Source organism: Narcine bancroftii, chromosome 8, assembly GCF_036971445.1.
Source record: "Narcine bancroftii isolate sNarBan1 chromosome 8, sNarBan1.hap1, whole genome shotgun sequence".
Lineage (NCBI taxonomy): Eukaryota > Metazoa > Chordata > Chondrichthyes > Torpediniformes > Narcinidae > Narcine > Narcine bancroftii.
The window spans coordinates 171485748-171504902 of record NC_091476.1 but is presented as its reverse complement, the minus strand read 5'-3'; the positions used below and the strand labels follow the sequence as shown (position 1 = coordinate 171504902).

At 43.6% G+C, this 19155-nt stretch overlaps 1 protein-coding gene across 1 annotated transcript; it reads left to right on the top strand.

Annotated features, from left to right (window-relative positions):
- The first annotated feature begins 2249 nt into the window (after positions 1–2249).
- Positions 2250–17920, top strand: airim (AFG2 interacting ribosome maturation factor). The gene is made up of 6 exons (XM_069895824.1): positions 2250–2337; positions 4121–4314; positions 6839–7129; positions 10079–10258; positions 11359–11477; positions 16651–17920. Exons 3-6 carry the CDS (start codon positions 6858–6860, stop codon positions 16716–16718), a joined length of 639 nt encoding a protein of 212 aa, XP_069751925.1. The 5' UTR covers positions 2250–2337; positions 4121–4314; positions 6839–6857; the 3' UTR covers positions 16719–17920.
- The last annotated feature ends 1235 nt before the right edge of the window (positions 17921–19155 follow it).

Sequence of the window (19155 nt, the reverse complement as noted above, 5' to 3'; positions counted from 1 at the left end):
CAACAACCAATCGAAGCACGGCTATCCCACAGGCACGCCCAATCAGAGGCGAGCACTCTCAGCAAGGGCCAATCATCGGTCAGGGATTTCACTGACATGGAGGGTTTCATTTCCCTGGCCGCCTGCTTGAGTTTCACCACTGCAATTTCCCATCATCTCCTGCCTTTGCCACCTCCTCCCCCCTCCTCACTCTTTTGTTCAGACACTTGCCGGCATTTTCTCGTACTTTGATGAAGGGCCCGAAACGTCGGTTCTGTCCCTCTGCCTTTGCTACATAAAGGACCCTGTTTGACCTGCTGAGTTTCTCCAGCATTTTGTGTTTTTTTATTTCAACCTCGGCATCTAAAGAACTTTGTGATTTACTTTTGTTTTATCTCATTTGTCAGAGGTACAAGGACTGCCTAAAGAAATCTCTTGGTGCCTGCCACATTGACCACCGCCAGTGGGCTGATATCGCCTCCAACCGTGCATCTTGGCACCTCACAGTTCGGCGGGCAGCAACCTCCTTTGAAGAAGACCGCAGAGCCCACCTCACTGACAAAAGGCAAAGGAGGAAAAACCCAACACCCAACCCCAACCCACCAATTTTCCCTTGCAACCGCTGCAACCGTGCCTGCCTGTCCCGCATCGGACTGGTCAGCCACAAACGAGCCTGCAGCTGACGTGGACTTTACCCCTCCATAAATCTTCGTCCACGAAGCCAAGCCAAAGATCTCATTTGTCAGTATTGGTCACCAGGCTGGCACATGCAGACAGGGTCAAGCCTGTGCTTTGTAAAGTTTCAAACATAATGTACCAATTTTTTATATTCAGATTTATTGTCAGAGTACATAAATGACATCACATACAACCTGGAGATTCTTTTTTTCCTGTGGGCGAGGCAGAATTACCACTTATTGATAGTGCAAAAGAAATTTGTACACAGCGTACGCATATAAACAAATAAAGCTAAAGTGGGTGGGTGGGAAGAGGTTGAGACCCCCTGCTCTCCAAAGTTTCAGCCTTGGAAGGGAAGAACAGGATTCCAGGGGAAATCCCATGAATCTGTGAAATGAAAATAAAACATTGCGTTAGTGAGGCACTGCGAAACCTTTTGGGGGTGGGGATGGGATGGGATTGGGGTGGGGATGGGATGGGGGGGTGGGGATGGGATGGGGGGTGGGGATGGGAAGGGGGGGTGGGGTGGGGATGGGGAGATGGGATTGGGGTGGGGATGGGGGCTGGGGATGGGATGGGGGGTGGGGAAGAGGGGTGGGGATAGGATTGGGGGGTGGGGTGGGGATAGGATTGGGGTGGGGATGGGATTGGGGTGGGGATGGGATGGGATGGGGGGTGGGAAGGGGGGTGGGGTGGGGATGGGGAGATGGGATTGGGGTGGGGATGGGGGCTGGGGATGGGATGGGGGGTGGGGAAGAGCGGTGGGGATAGGATTGGGGGGTGGGGTGGGGATGGGATTGGGGTGGGGATGGGATGGGGGGTGGGGATGGGGGGTGGGGTGGGGATGGGGGGGGATGGGGGGAGGAGATGGGATGGGGGGTGGGGATGGGATGGGGGGGTGGGGATGGGAGGTGGGGGTGGGATGAGGGGGGGGATGGGGGGAGGAGACCAGGAAACGCCGAGGACACCAACCAGTCCGGAGACGCCAATCACGACGTTTAAACCCGCCTTGCGACGGACCGACCAATCAGAAGGACCCAGCGAGATGAGACGGCCAATCAGACCGCAGTCTCGCTTTCCCATCGCAGCCAATCCAAGCGCCGCTCCGCGACCGAAGGACCAATCACAGTTCAGATATCGTCTTCGCCACGAGGAGTGCGGCGTTTGCAGCCCATTTTCGCGACTCTCTGAATAAAAGCGACGCGAGACTGATTTGAGTATAACACAAATAAATATATTATCAGTGTATATTGAATCTTTATATGACCAGAAATGTATTTAGTTTTAAATTTGGCAAGGCAACATGGGGGTTGTAGTCCGGTGAGGGGGAACCACAGTGAGGACCGGATGACCGCGAAGGGGCGTCCGTCAGCGTCCGAGGACTGCGCAGGCGCCGTCCGTCAGCGTCCGATCACTGCGCAGGCGCCGTCCGTCAGCGTCCGATCACTGCGCAGGCGCCGTCCGTCAGCGTCCGATCACTGCGCAGGCGCCGTCCGTCAGCGTCCGATCACTGCGCAGGCGCCGTCCGTCAGCGTCCGATCGCTGCGCAGGCGCCGTCCGTCAGCGTCCGATCACTGCGCAGGGCGCCGTCCGTCAGCGTCCGATCACTGCGCAGGCGCCGTCCGACAGGGCATGATGGCATCGCATGCGGCCTGCCAGGGACGTGGTGGGCACTGACTGGTCTGTGGCTGATGTTTTACAGCTTCAGCGATTCGGGTTCAGTCTCCCGTCAGCAACCAGCCCCAGGGCCCGGCCCTTCATCCCAGCCCCAGGCCTGGCCCTGGATCCCAGCCCCAGCCCCAGGGCCCGGACCTTGATCCCAGCCCCAGGGCCCGGACCTTGATCCCAGCCCCAGCCCCAGGGCCTGGCCCTTGATCCCAACCCCAGCCCCAGGGCCTGGCCCTGGATCCCGGCCCTGGATCCCAACCCCAGCCCCACGGCCCGGCCCTTCATCCCAGCCCCAGGGCCCGGCCCTTCATCCCAGCCTCAGGGCCCGGACCTTGATCCCAACCCCAGCCCCAGGGCCTGGCCCTGGATCCCGGCCCTGGATCCCAGCCCCAGCCCCACGGCCCGGCCCTTCATCCCAGCCTCAGGGCTCGGACCTTGATCCCAACCCCAGCCCCAGGGCCCGGCCCTTCATCCCAGCCTCAGGGCCCGGACCTTGATCCCAACCCCAGCCCCAGGGCCTGGCCCTGGATCCCGGCCCTGGATCCCAACCCCAGCCCCACGGCCTGGCCCTGGATCCCAGCCCCAGCCCCAGGGCCCGGCCCTTCATCCCAGCCTCAGGGCCCGGACCTTCATCCCAGCCTCAGGGCCCGGACCTTGATCCCAACCCCAGCCCCAGGGCCTGGCCCTGGATCCCAGCCCCAGCCCCACGGCCCGGCCCTTCATCCCAGCCCCAGGGCCTGGACCTGGGTCCCACCACGCGTGCTCGTCTCCCATTTATCTCATGTGCCACATGTTCTCACTCCTCCCTCTTCTGAGGCTGCATTGACAACACCACATTCCTCCAGAGCCTTCCCACCTGGCTCCAGATCAAACCCCGCTCTGTCTTTATTCCCCCTCATTCCCCCATGCTGAGAGGTCTGTATTCAGCAGAGACCTTGCCTTTCTACTCTTAACGAATTCCATCATGATGCCAAGCTCTTCTTCTGTCACTTCCATCCTTGTGCCTGTTCCATTTGGGAGTTATTTACCTCCCCTCCCCTCAATGATGATCCTTTCTCCTGACTCCAACCCTCCTCGTTCTCAGGCACCCCCTTTTCTGGCCTTTTACTTTCTCTCGCCCTTTTCATTTGATATTGAAATGGAAAACCCTGATTTGAGATGGGTTTTCACGTTTATTGCCATGTGTGCTGATAAACAGTGAGAAAATTTGTTTTGCAACCAGTCCAGGTAGTGAACTGATAACATCAGAGTATGGATTTACAAAAAGAGATAAGTTGGTACAGAGCAAGGGCACAATTTTTTTATTGGAATGGTTTTGCTGGATGAAACCTGGCTTCTTGAGTGTTGATGCATCTGCAGGCAATAAGGCAGGTTGTGTATGTTCCAATCTATTTCTGAATTGAGTCTTTTGTATTGTGGAAAGGCTTTAGGGGGTTTGGAGGCAAGTCAATCGGCACAGGTTGAAGTATGAATTTCTTTCACTCTGCTCTGTGGGTTGAGGCCAATATGAGATCTGGAGGTTAGTTTTAAAAATATCTTTACAAAGATTTAATTATATTTAACGTACTTTCCGATCTGCTTTTCAATTTGATCCGATAACAATTAACCCTTTTAATTGCTTTATTAAGTACTGCAAAACATTACTTTTTGTATCTGGAGCCCAAGATCCCTTACCTCTTTAACTATATGCTGGCATTACTCAATATATGTGTGGCCTAAATAGTTTTATCAAAATGTAACTGCACGCTTAACTGTGAAATTCATGAGACATTAAATGCACCTTTTATATTTGCAGATTCTTCATTATTCACTGCACTAGAATGCAATGCTGTCAGTCCAATTCCCAATCCATATTATTTATTATTGTGAAGAGCAATGATCCCAAGCCATTACTTCATGACTACAAATGTGCTGGAAAAGTCAGAAGGTCACGCAGGATCCATAGGAAGTAAGGGGCAATCAACCTTTCGGGCCTGGGCCCTTTGTCAGGTATATCTTCATGTCTATGACTTTCCCCTTGATAGTAACATCCAGTGCGCTTAACCATTGGTGTTTTCTGATCTGTAGTTAACATACTATTGTAATGCACTGATAAGGTCACATTTTCTATCTAGTAGTTTGTTGCAATTTTAATTTTTAACGTTCCCAATAAATATAGCTAACAACATTCCTTGTACTCCAGACTCCAGCACTTTTTTTTTTGATTTAATAGTTCTTCCAATATTTCTTCATGTAATTTTGATATCTGCAAATAAATTTATTTTGTGCAGGAATTTGATTAAGTTTTCAGCAATTTTCCACCTTAACTTGTATCTTTTTTTGAAATCTTCTAACTGAAACCACTTTGGTGGTCTGAGTGAAAATTTGATTAATCAGTACTGCAGTCTTTTTGTTCATGATTGCTTATTCCATAACTTTGGACCATTTAGCAAGTTTAGTGAAGAATATTTGTCATATTTGAGATTATGTTATTAATTTTTGATATTAAGCCAAGTTGTCTGAATTCCCTTAAGTTTATTTTATCTCCCTTTTAATTATATAAATCACCTGTAAATTTGTTCCATCACACCTTGTTTTATTGAACATTTTTATGTATCTTTAGTCCTTAACTTTTCATATCTAGATATAATGCTTTTGTCTTAACGCGAACAAAATTGAGTAACTTATCTTCCCTTTCCTTATCTTTAAAATAATATTTGTGCTAATTAATTACTCTTGTAGTCTCCTTAGTAAATATCAAGCAAAAGCAATAATTCATATCACTGTACCTTATTATAGTAAAATCCCAGTTCTCTGGAATTCAAGCAATCAAAAAAAATCATGGAAAATAAATGGGTAAAAAATATGGAAGTTTAAAATAGTTTGAAGCAACCGGAAAATTCACTTGTCCGGCATCGACCGATTCTCATAGGGGTCTTATACCCGGGGTTTTACTGGATTAGTTTAACTTGTACATTTCTTAATATCCCCGACCAATTATAATTCAGGTGGGTCTTTCTGAAGAACTGTAAAAGGTTTGCGCTTTCATGTGCGCTTTATTCCTTTGATAAACTTGCTGTCATTGATGAAAATTTGAAAGGGAAAATCTAAATTCCTGCTCTGCACGATGTGATATTTGATTATGGTAAAGTGGTATATGTGACGCACCGCCAATAATATGAAAACAGGATCAAACTTTAACTTATTACTAATAACTAATTTAACCCCCTTCTAATTCTAAGCACATGTAATGTGTAGATAAGTTCAGAAAATTTATTTGATTCACAGTCCAATCTCACTTCTCACTCCTCTAAGTTCACTGTTATTGGGCAATTCTTATACTGTGCACTGAATTTAACATTCATGAATTACACCAGGCTTTGGTGTTTTAAAGGTAAATGGTTACCACTCAGTAAGGTTCTTGTCAATTTTCAGAGAGAGATTTGTTGCTTGTTGAACACCCACAACTGATCCCTTTCGATCAGTCACTTCAGTGTCTTGCTGAAGAAACTTGTCCCATTAGGGTTTTCCAGATGATAATCTCTTTCTTTCAGGTGACCACAGAGTTCCTCTTCTGTTTCCTTTATTTCAAGTGAAACATTATACAGCCAGCCATCTCCTCTTGACTAGGCTGAAGTAAGAACTCACAACCTGTCTTCAAAATAGGGTTTTTCCACCCGCTTGTCCTGTTCCAGTCCCAGCTGCTTCTGTTGAACTGAATACTCTCTCTCTCTCTCTCTCTCTCACTCACAGAGAAAACCACATGACCCTCTTAGAACAGCAAACTGCACTCAGACTGTGACACCGGACCTAATCTCCTGAATTTGTTCATCTGTTCCTTTCCAAAACAATAATCCATTAACACCTACTTCTTCAAAGTTATTGCAAAGGCAGCCGGAGCCTGGACTGTCTGCCTTGAGCAGAGCTCTAGCATTTTAAATGAGATCTGTTTGGAAGTGTTTTTATGTGACCTACACTAAGAAAAAAACTGCCAATAAAACATATCAATATACAAAATAAACTAAAGCATAATTCAAAAGAGCTTGCATTTCAATATAGCTTCATGATCTCAATGTGCCTCAAACATTACTAATTACAAATCGAGTACTTTGCAAACATAATCACTGGTTTGGAATATAGCATTTTTATAGCTAGATTTGCATCAATCTCTTTAAAGAGTGTGAATTTAATTAGTTAAAGCTTTGTATGATTTAATTAGAAAAGAGTGGTTAAATTGCAGCAAAAGAACAAAATGAGGATCAGATAGCATCTAGGGAGTGATCTGGGGATTAATATTTAATGCATTGACCATTTAAACTCAATTATACTCTCCACAATTGGAAAAATGACCATTGTTTGTTTAACTAATCTACTGTTTTTATTTAAACATAAGCAATAATCTGTTAACTGTAGTGCACCAATCAATACATTAGGCAGGCATTTACATCTTATTTGGCTACTTGAACACATTTTATTTCCTAGGATATTTGTTTTTATTTGCTGGATTTATTACTGTGCAACATTTTCTGTTTAGGCTGCTATAAAATAAATTCATGGCCCAAAAAACAGCATTGACTGTTGTTCATCAAGCTCTGGAGAAATGCTTCCTGGTCATTGAAAAGCAACAAAGTGTGTGGGACAGCACCCTGATGGAATGTGCTCCACTTCTGAGTTCAATGAGTAACCTGGCAGAGCAACTCCAGGCATGCAACAACGTTGACTTTAAGAATTCTCCCTTTCAAGAATTTCCCGATCTGAAACACCGCTTAAAGTACAAACTTACTCAGGCAATGGAAATCAATTTGGAAAAACTTGGAGAAAAAATGTAAGTTCCTTGTTTAACCTAACTTTAATAATAAAGCTTAACTGTAGTGTTTATTTGTACATTATGGATACTTGTGAAATGTTGAAATTAGACTAAAACCTCTCTGCAAAGAATGAAATCATTAATTCTGATGAGGATTGCCAATATCTTGTACATGATGAGGAATTCCAAAGGTCTGGAGAAGCTGAGCAAGGACAGGAGCCTTGTTGATTTTGTGCCTCATACAAGTGTCATGTGGGCTTTTGGGGCACATTTCCATTCTGCCAAATAACCCTTGGTCATGTGTAGAATAAACTACTACTTTATGGCAGATTCATGTCTAAGTCACCACTGCAGAAGGTGCCACTTTATTGACTCCACCCAAGAGTAATTATTTCTGTCTTATACTTTGCATTCTGGGGTCTGTGCCATATTGTCAGATTAAAGCGCTAGTTTTATGAGTCCCCATGCTGGAGCGTACATGCAAGAATGATTCATTTGCATTTCTGATTTAAACAGAATAAAATGTGACTGCATTCTAAAGTTGGGGTGGCCAAAATTTTTTGGTTGTGGGCCACATACAGAAAAATAGAAGGAGTCACAGGCCAAACAACCAGTTTTCAACCAGTTGCACTGCAAGAAAAATGGTGTTTTAGACCAGAAAACCCATGTGCTAAAAGTTATTTTCTATCAAAATAATTAGCAATACTATTGAACAGTTTAACTGTTGACCTTCAGCGCCATCTAGTGTTGAAACTAAGTGTTGAAACTAAGAAATGCAATGAGGCCTGTAGTTGTTTAAAATGGCAGTGCCATCTAGTGTTTAAACTCTGTACATACAATGGAATTTATTGTTTGTGACTATGTTCTAACCGGCCACTTACATTTAGGCAACAGGCTGTAGTTTGGCCTGAGGCACATTTTCTATCTGATCACTATCTTTCCCTTCAAAGGTGTTATCTTGTTTCCCATATGCCATTGTGAGATTTGAAACTGTTTCCTCAAAAGTCCATGTTGTCTTATGTATTTTACTTTTCATTTCATGGTTAGTTCAAATGTGTATCTGGTTTGCTGAACCTAAAAAGTGATCTATTAACTTTGGTTCTAATTTAGAATCGTGAGTGTACAAGATACACTCTGATAGATCATCAATGCAGTTCAGAGAAATTGACTAGAAACAAGCAGAAAAACCCATTCTGTTACATCCTGTTGAGAAATAACTTGCAGGTATTTAGGACTTTATTGACTTTGAGATATGCCAAATTATTATGTGTAGAATATGTGCAGGAAATGTAATGAGGATTTTAACTAAAAAGTTGCTATGAATAGCAATTTGTTTGTTGACCTTTTTTTCTGTTCTCATTTATTGAAAAACGTTTGTTCTGTTAAGATTTAAGAAAGTTCCTTCAAAGGTAAACATATAACTAAGACCCAAATGATTACAGTATTACCTTAAAGAGTTAGAGCAGTGGTTCTCAACCTTTTTCTTTCCACTCACATACCACGTTAAATAATCCCTTTGTCATCGGTGCTCTGTGATTTGGAAGGGATTGCTTAAGATAGTATGTGGGTGGGAAGGGAATCACTGCTCTAGACCCAATTGTTACTGAAATATTTTGCTTGAGAAAAATTGTCATTGGCCTATTTCCTTTGGAGTTATGAATCCATGCACATAACAAGTCAATGAGGTACGATTAAAACAATGGGTTTCAAACTTTTTATTTCCACCACATACCACCTTAAGCAGGCCTTTTCCCTCTGAAGTTAGGAGAGATAAATACTCGAGGACATGGGTAAATGTTTAAAGGGAATATTAGGGGGAACTTCTTCACACAGAGAGTGGCGGGAGTGTAGAACACGCTACCTTGGTAAATGCAGGCTCAATTTTGACATTGAAGAAAAATTTGGACAGGTACATGGATGGAAGGGGTATGGAGGGATATGGTCCAGAAGCAGGTTAGTGGCATTAGGTGGAATAATAGTTTGGCACAGACTAGAATGACCAAAGGGCCTGTTTCTCTGCTGTAGTGTTCCATGGCTCTATGGTTAGTCTTTAGAACTGCTAGAATAAATTATGTATACCCCGCTTTACGAATACTCGCTTCACAAAGAAATCTATGTTCGCTTTTATGAAAGGATTTTTGCTTTTACGAAAGCAGTGAGTCATTATAGAGGCTGAGCACGGACCCTGAGCAGCTTCTTTCCTGGGAACTACGATGAAATTTCAATATATAGATGACCCTCTTCCTCTCTCTTATGCATCCCAGTATCCTGTACCTCCCACCCAGTAGCATTACTAGGGTTGGTGTCATCCAGCGCAGTTACCACCCCTATGGACCAAGTGTATGAGTGTACCGAGCATAGAAGAAACCGGTGTGTGTTCCTTGTATGTCTGGGGTGGTGGTGCTGAGCGGGTTGTGTGGGTGGGGTTGGAGGGGAGGAGGGTGATCTTTGACTGGAGTGCATTAAAAGGTTCAAAAAGTAAATTTCTACTTTATAGGCTGTGCATTTATCATATAATTCCTGCTTTTAATAAATGTCAGTGTTATTTTAGGTTTTATGTGTCGTTTGGTAGCTTCTTTTTGGGTCTGGGAACACTCAAAAATGTTTCCTATAGAAATCAATGTCATCGGTTCTTTGCTTTTCACCGTTTGGCTTATGAATGGTCCCGTAGGAACGCTCTAGTTTTGTAAAGCGGGCTATGCCTATATTTCATAACACATGACATCAGCTCTAAAGTTGAAGTCTACTTTCTGCAATTAGTTGTGGGTAGAACCATTTGTTTGGCCTGGGAAAATTGGGCTGAAGAGCTAGTTTTTATGCTGTATTATTCTGTAAAAATGAATTTCTAGTGGGGTGCAGTCAGTTGGTTTCCCACTGAATGGAGAGCCCTTTTAAAATCTGTATTGTTATCTCAGATGATTTATTTCACCTGGGGATTAACTGTGCACTTTTCTCCCATCTTTCAAGGGATGCTTTGCAGAGGGCACAGAGCAGAATGAGTAACCAAGTGGTGACGTGCTTCCAAATGTATGCACTACATGCTGACACCATTGGTTTGACTGCAGTTCTCGAGCGCTCAAGTCTCAACCCTTCTGTAGCAGATATGCTGGAATGGCTTCAAGATATTGAGAGGTTTTATAGAAGCCAGTATCCTTTTGCTGAGTTTATCCAGCACTTATGTTTATTGAACATACAAAGGCCTTTCTTTAAAGCTGCTGTTGCTCTGCCATAATTTCTTTCCTAATGCAGGAGCAGGCCATATTTAAATTCCAGGCATCTTTCTTCAAATGGAATGTCTGGTAATTAACTCTGGAGCCCTTGGTGAGCGGTTCATTGGAATAACTGCTGTTGGTGACAAGATGCACATACTTGTTCAGTAATGGAGGCGGAAATAGTTTCAAGCCAGTAGCTCTTGTGTGAAGAGGAAATAAGAAAATGGGGACAAAGTACTTTTTTCTTGGGGTGACTGTGGGTGTGCATGTGATCAGACCTTCCATTTTGGGCGATCCCTGAATAACTTGAGAAGTACTGGATGTGCTTTCCTGGCCTAATTTCTGCCTGTATCTAGAACTTCCTGCAACCTTAAGCCATTTGGATTGTTCTCTTTAATATGTTTTGTATGTTTGCCCCTTCTCTGCTTTGCTTTGGAGCCAGAGCTTTTAGCTGAATCATATTCAACCTCTGGGTGAAATTTCCTTAAGCAGTTTCACTGACACTGTTGGTGATCACAGTCCAGAGACAATGGCTGTCTTATGTGTTTGGGGGTTCTTCCCCACTGACCCACCCGGACTTGGCTTCTTCAGGCCACCTGCAGCAAAGTATGGAAACGTATGTGTGGTGATGCTATGTTGGATCATTGTACCCCTGTCCTTGTTTTCAGGCCACTGCAACTTGTTTCACCAGGCAGCAGTCGCTCAAATTCACCTTCTCTTTATCCATGTCCCACTAGTGTATCTTCCCACTCCCAATGCGCATCTGTAACGAAACATTCAACAAGTTTGCCAGTACCTTTCCACTGAATCTTTTCTGTTTCTATCATCTACAACCATTTGACTTTCACTTTAATTATCTATTCTGCTCAGGCTTGACCTCTGCTTGTAGTTGGTTTCTTGTCATGTATTGTGATGTTAAAGAGCAGCAAAATAAATGAAAGTTGAATGGGAGATAAAGGTAGCTATCGAAAGGTTCATCTGATTCTTAAAGCATTAGTTACTCTATTACTTTGTTTTCATTAACAATCATTCAAGGTATTTTAGCAAGAAAATCCTACTTCAGAATATCAACTATGATAATCTGCCACATATTCAAGCTCTCCCACAATCCTGGAACAGAGTGTCAGAACAGATGGATCAAGACTTAGTTCGAGGTAATTTGGACTTGCTTCTTCAGCCTGTTTACATTTTGTTTAGGTTTCTGTTCTTCCAGGAGACCAAATTAAGGGCAAGTTGTTTGGTTCCTGCTATTGAAACTTGAATATCCCATAAGATTTGGAGAAAAAAATGTCTTTATTTGCTCCAAAGTTTTAAATTTGTAATCAAACAATTCACATGTGATTAAAGTTATTTGTGTACATTTTGGTTTGACCATGTGGAAATTCTTGGTCTTTTTATATTCATTATCCCATTTCAGGCACCATAATGTCCGGGACATTTGGCTTCACTGGTGTTTGTGATTATTTTTATGTGTTTAATTGCTTCATCGGTATGGGTATAAGAGAGCTAGGCTCGCTTCTAAGCTTTTGATCACCTTGGGAGTCTGTAGTTGCCATTTTTGAATGCAAGGACCCAGAGTTGTGCCAATGGAAGTCAAAGAAGCCATTATGAGGCTGAAAAACAATAATAAAACACTCAAGAAAGAATAAAATGCTCAAACCTTAAGATTACCAAAATCAACTGTTTGGAACATCATTAAGAAGAAAGAGCGTACTGGTGAGTTCAGTAGTTGCAAGGGCACTGTTAGGCCAAGGAAGATCTCCACTGCTGATTACAGATGAATTCTCATCATAATGAAGTAAAATCCCCAAACGCCTGTCCGACAGATCAGAAACGCTCTTCAGGAGGCAGGTGTGGATATTTCATTGACCACTGTACTCAGAAAACTTCATGAACAGAAATACAGAGCTATACTGTAAGATGCCAACCATTAGTTACAGAAACAGGATGGCCAGATTACAGTTTGCCTAAAAGTATTTAAAAGGGCTTGCGCAATTTTGGAAAAAGATCTTGTGGACAGATGAGACTAAGATGAACCTGCATCAGAGTGACGGCAAGAGCAAAGAGTGGAGGTGTAAAGCAACTACCCAAGATCCAAAGCACGCCACGTCATCTATGAAACATAGAGGTGGGGGTGTTACGGCCTGGGCATGCAATTGTTGATGGCAGTAGCAAAATGAATTCTGAGGCGTACAGAAACATCTGCTCAAGTTTGAGTAAATGCCTCCAAACTCATCGGATGGTGCTTCATCCTACAGTAAGGCAATGATTCAAAAAATACTGCTAAAGCAGCTAAAGAATTTTTCAAAGCTAAAATCTGCAAAATTCTTGAATGGCCAAGTCATTCACCCAATCTAAATCCAATTGAGCATGGCTTCCATAAGATGAAGAGAAAACCTCAGGGGGAAAGCCCCCAAAACAAGCAGGAGCTGAAGATGCTCAGCACCTGGTGATGTCTATAAATCAGAGTCTTCAAACAGACATTGCACGCAAGGGATATGCAACAAAGTACTAAACATGACTAATATCCTGCTATATCCCAAATATTAGGGTGCCGTGAAATAAAGGGACTATGTATAAAAAGTGCAGAAATTTCTACATGGGTCCAACCAAAAGGTTTAGAAATAACCTCGCATAGAATCTGGAATGTGCACTTTCCTCACATGTGAATCATTTGATTCCAAATTTAAAACTGGAGCACAGAGACAATAAAGAAAAAAAGTGTCTTTGTCCCAAGCATTATGTTGTACTGTATACTCCAATAAGATGCTTTGAATAACATTTGGGAATAAAATTAACCCTCACCCCAAGTCCAAAGCCCGCTGCGCAGCTCAGACGGCAAAGTCCTCCTCAGCGACAAGATCTCCATCCTCAACCGATGGTCAGAACACTTCCAATCTCTTTTCAGTGCCAACCGCTCAGTCCAAGATTCCGCCCTGCTCCAGCTCCCTCAACAGCCCCTAAGGCTAGAGCTGGATGAGGTCCTCACCCAGGATGAGACATATAAGGCAATCGAACAACTGAAAAGTGGCAAAGCAGCAGGTATGGATGGAATCCCCCCAGAGGTCTGGAAGGCTGGCGGCAAAACTCTGCATGTCAAACTGCATGAGTTTTTCAAGCTTTCTTGGGATCAAGGAAAACTGCCACCATCATCACCCTGTACAAAAACAAAGGCGAGAAATCAGACTGCTCAAACTACAGGGAAATCACGCTGCTCTCCATTGCAGGCAAAATCTTCGCTAGGATTCTCCTAAATAGAATAATACCTAGTGTCGCCGAGAATATTCTCCCAGAATCACAGTGCGGCTTTCGCGCAAACAGAGGAACTACTGACATGGTCTTTGCCCTCAGACAGCTCCAAGAAAAGTGCAGAGAACAAAACAAAGGACTCTACATCACCTTTGTTGACCTCACCAAAGCCTTCAACACCGTGAGTAGGAAAGGGCTTTGGCAAATACTAGAGCACCTCGGATGCCCCCCAAAGTTCCTCAACATGGTTATCCAACTGCACGAAAACCAACAAGGTCGGGTCAGATACAGCAATGAGCTCTCTGAACCCTTCTCCATTAACAATGGCGTGAAGCAAGGCTGTGTTTCGCACCAAACCTCTTTTCAATCTTCTTCAGCATGATGCTGAACCGAGTCATGAAAGACCTCAACAATGAAGATGCTGTTTACATCCGGTACCGCACGGATGGCAGTCTCTTCAATCTGAGGCGCCTGCAAGCTCACACCAAGACACAAGAGAAACTTGTCCGTGAACTACTCTTTGCAGACGATGCCGCTTTAGTTGTCCATTCAGAGCCAGCTCTTCAGTGCTTGACGTCCTGTTTTGCGGAAACTGCCAAAATGTTTGGCCTGGAAGTCAGCCTGAAGAAAACTGAGGTCCTCCATCAGCCAGCTCCCCACCATGACTACCAGCCCCCCCACATCTCCATTGGGCACACAAAACTCAAAACGGTCAACCAGTTTACCTATCTCGGCTGCACCATTTCATCAGATGCAAGGATTGACAACGAGATAGACAACAGACTCGCCAAGGCAAATAGCGCCTTTGGAAGACTACACAAAAGAGTCTGGAAAAACAACCAACTGAAAATCCTCACAAAGATAAGCGTATACAGAGCCGTTGTCATACCCACACTCCTGTTCGGCTCCGAATCATGGGTCCTCTACCGGCATCACCTACGGCTCCTAGAACGCTTCCACCAGCGTTGTCTCCGCTCCATCCTCAACATTCATTGGAGCGCCTTCATCCTTAACATCGAAGTACTCGAGATGGCAGAGGCCGACAGCATCGAATCCACGCTGCTGAAGATCCAGCTGCGTTGGGTGGGTCACGTTTCCAGAATGGAGGACCATCACCTTCCCAAGATCGTGTTATATGGCGAGCTCTCCACTGGCCACCGTGACAGAGGTGCACCAAAGAAGAGGTACAAGGACTGCTTAAAGAAATCTCTTGGTGCCTGCCACATTGACCACTGCCAGTGGGCTGATAACGCCTCAATCCGTGCATCTTGGCGCCTCACAGTTCAGCGGGCAGCAACCTCCTTTGAAGAAGACCGCAGAGCCCACCTCACTGACAAAAGACAAAGGAGGAAAAACCCAACACCCAACCCCAACCCACCAATTTTTCCCTGCAACCGCTGCAACCGTGTCTGCCTGTCCCGCATCGGACTTGTCAGCCACAAACGAGCCTGCAGCTGACGTGGACATTTACCCCCTCTATAAATCTTCGTCTGCGAAGCCAAGCCAAAGAAGAAGATACTCCAATAAGATGCTTTGAATAACATTTGGGAATAAAATTAAGAAGCGAGGGGAAAAAAAAGTCGAAACCTGGAATCAGTACCAGTGGGTAATGCATTTAAAAAAAAAAACAGATTTTATCGGGAAAATTAGCAAAATTGCAACTACTGAAATTGTATTCGAGTGTTTCTTGCTTGTACTCTCATCGATGCAGGACAAGTATAAAGCTGGAATTGCTCAGTCAGAAATTTATAAGAAAAGCCCAATGTTAATGGCAGAACAGTTCCTGTGCCTTTGGAGCTGTAGTTCCTGTATTGCTTTATCATTAAATCTGTTCACCATTAGCAGGGGTTTACTCAAAGATGTAACAAAAAAAGTATTGAAGCTTGAGATTTCTGGCTCACCCCGAGAGTTGCGTTTTTATTCTGCTTTCTTCCCCCTCTTCATCCTCCCCAATGCCATCAGCCATTTCTTCCCTTTTTCTGCTCGAGACCCCTTCACTGTGGTTAGCCTTGTGGCAAGAGGTCCAACTGTGTTTCTTTTATAATTTTCAGCAAGTGGGTTGTTCTTTTGGAGTCTTTTCAGAACTCAACAGTGAACGTTTGGGGCTTGCCACGAATCGCAAATTCATGCCAAAGTGAAACGCTGGTATAACTTTAGGGTGACCATGAAATTGTTGGATTAGAAATTAGAAATGTGCTGGCAATCTCTCTGATGTGTGACTACATTTTACAACCTAAAGTGATTGGCTAAGAACTATTTCAAGTGACTTGGTTGCATCAACAGGGATGGAATACAAATGCCAACTTGGGAGCTATGTCCACACTCTAAAAATGGAAGGGGCGCGGAGGGGTTGAGGAAATTCAAACTATTTCATTTTATTAAGTCAAGTCAAGTTTATTGTCCTCTGATTGCAGAAGTACAACCTGATGAAATGGCATTTTCCGGACCTCAGTGAAAAACATGCAGACATGCAATCAGACACATCACACATACAAACAGTACATATGCAGGACAAGCATTCATATATACAAATAGCTAAATAAAGATTGTTTGAATATGGGAGTCCTGGGTGATTAGAGTGAGCAGTTCCTTTGGTCGTTCAAGCATTCTCACTGCCCATGGGAACCTGGTCGTACTAGTTCTGAAACTCCTGTATCTCTTTCCCGATGGGAGCAGTTGAAAGCTGTGTGCAGGGTGGAAGGGGTCCTCAATGATTTTGTCCACCATTTTCAGACAAGAGGGCATGTCGATGGCAGTGGGTGGGAGGGAGACTCCAGTAATCCTCTCTGCCACTCTATGGTCCTTTGGATTGATCTCTGATCATTTCTCTGCAGCAGCCGCACCGCACTGTGATGCAGCTTTCGCTAGAGCTCCTTTAGAAGGTTGATATAATGGTGGCTGGTAGCTTTGCCCAGTTCAGTCCTCTCAGGAAGAATATTTGCTCTCCTGACAAATGAGGAGATCTGCGTCCATGATAGGTCACTTGTTAAGTGAACTCCAAACAAATAGGAATAAAAAGTTTGCTTAGGTTTGTTTTATGAAGAAGTCACTGACAATTTTCCCTTTTCTATGATACAGACACTTTACTAAAGGTTTCCTTCTTCATGGAGTCTCACCAAGGATCCGAACAGAGCTATGGCTATTGACTGGAGCCCTGGAAATTTGTTTCCTCCTTGTCGCAATAGGAATATGAAAAAAGCTCCTCATCATGTTTTGATGCAAAAGATAGTTTAGGAGTATCTTGCCCTGAAACCAATATTAATTGAGCTTCAGGTAAATATAGTTTGCTCTTTACCTCATTTTTAGAATCTGTTTGTCATATTTTAGTAAATGTAAAAATGCCACCATATTCCAATCATCCTGGACTGGAGAATAACAAAGCAGGATTTTGCCCATGGTGTTCCATTCAGCAAGATATTTGTATCTTGCCTGCACGCCTCGGAGAGATTGTTCATTTAGAATGCGATGGGAAAGTGAAACAAGAAGATGGTTGATGACACATCTGGTTGGGTTGGTAAAACACGAACGAAAGATATGGAAGCAAAAGTCCAACTCGTACTAATGGGGCCAGTTTGGGGAAAAAAGAAATGCCTGCCCTTGACCAATGACTGAAGACTTTGAGACTTGATAGTGAAACAGAGTGGAGTAATGACTGCAAGCTGCAGTATGAAAGACCCTCTATAAAATTGGACATTTTTACATTGCCTGTTTTCATGAGTCATTCTATTGCTCCCATCAAAATAGTTGTTCAAACTTTCAAATTTCTTAGTCTCTCTCAGAAGTACCAGTGCCAACACCAAAGTTACAAAGGCATTTCTTGAATGAGAAAGTACATGATGTGCTTTCCTCAATCTAATTGGATTAAGGTGCTTAGACACCCAGCTGTTGAAGTGACAGAATATGTATTGCGATATTAAGAAAGGTTTGTTGTAGATTGAGATCCTGATCCTAACAGGCAAGTGGGCCCCACATTGAGAGCTGTGAACAACAGCACCATCAGGACCTATGGCATGTGCAGGGTCCAACTGCTTTCGACGGGGAACTACTGCTGCTGTACCTAGCCATCCGCCTCTTCCAATACTTCCTCAAGGGCAGGACTTTTACGGCCTTTACCGACCACAAACCCCTGACCTGTTGTCATTGCATCTTGAAAACTTAAACTCGAGTTTTACAGCCAAGTGTCTTGGCATTATTAAGAAAGTGAGGAAGTGAATTGTGCAAAAGAAAATCACAATACAATGTTTAATTTTACAAAGCAACAATTTTTAAAGATGTGTTAATCGATTTGTAATAGAAAATGTATTATGACACACTTTATTCTCTTGTAAATAAACCTGATCAATCAAAATTTAGGTTTCCTCTCCAACTCATGTGCATGTGTACATGCATACACAGTTCTGGAAGTTGCTTTATTGTCACAACATCCTTGCTAACCAGAGAATGCAGTTATTAACAAATTTAAAAATGATCTGGTCAGGAAAACAAAGTAAAAAATATGAGAGGGCATTGGGTTTGAATCTTGAAAAATATTTATTGGGGCATTTTAATGTCTAACTGAGCTTCAATAAGTCAAGTCATCTTTATTTATCGCAGTATATTATTCACAAATGTTCTGGGAAATCGGGAGCTTGATGGCTTGTGGGGGGGCGGGGTTCACTATCTTATTCACAATACAGGCACTAGCTAGTGAATGAAGTATTAGGAAATAGTGGTGTTAGTGGTGGATGATGCTAATGCAACATGTCAAAGCAGAATAAAATTACAAAGGCTCAGTATGAACACAGATGAAGCCAGCAATTTGCAACAACCAGTATCAAGATAAATACTGTATGGAAATCAAGCTTAAATTGTATAACGCTCTGATCATTTGTCATCTTGGGTGGCAGTTTCTTCATAAATATACCAGCCAAAAAGTAAAAATGGGGCTAAACCTGATCATGAAACATGCCAAAATGCTCTGGAAAGTCAGAGAGGACTGGTCTAGAACACGGTTCCTTGTTTATATAGTACTTCCCTATCTCTTGCTTCTGCAGTCACCACTCAGGTAATAGGTGTGTACCTAACTGCTGCTTTGTAAGTTGTGATTTTTGAAATGACACTTCTGGTGCACGTTGCCCCACTTGCAGATTCAATTTTTTTTAAAGAGATGCATCACAGTCCAATGCTACTACACTCATGAGACCAATTAATCTACTGAGCCTGTTTGACTTTAGAATGTAGGAGGAATTCATGCAGACATGGGGAGAACGTGCAAACTCCTTACAAGTTGGACATTCTAGAAAACAGCAACCACTGTCGGTACTCTTGGCACAATCTCACTATCCAGATTGAAGGACTTGTCCGGTGTTTGAATGAAACTCCTCAACACTGGCTCCATTACAGTAGTAAAAATCTCCGGGACCGGACAAAATATTCCCAAGGACACTCAGGGAGGCTAGTGGACAGATAGTGGGGCCATTAACAGAGATATTTAGGATGTCACTGGCCACGGGGGTAGTGCTAAAGGATTGGGGGTGGCGCATGTGGTTCCGCTCTTTAAGAAAGGGTCTAAATGTAAACCTGGGAATTATAGGCCCGTGAGTC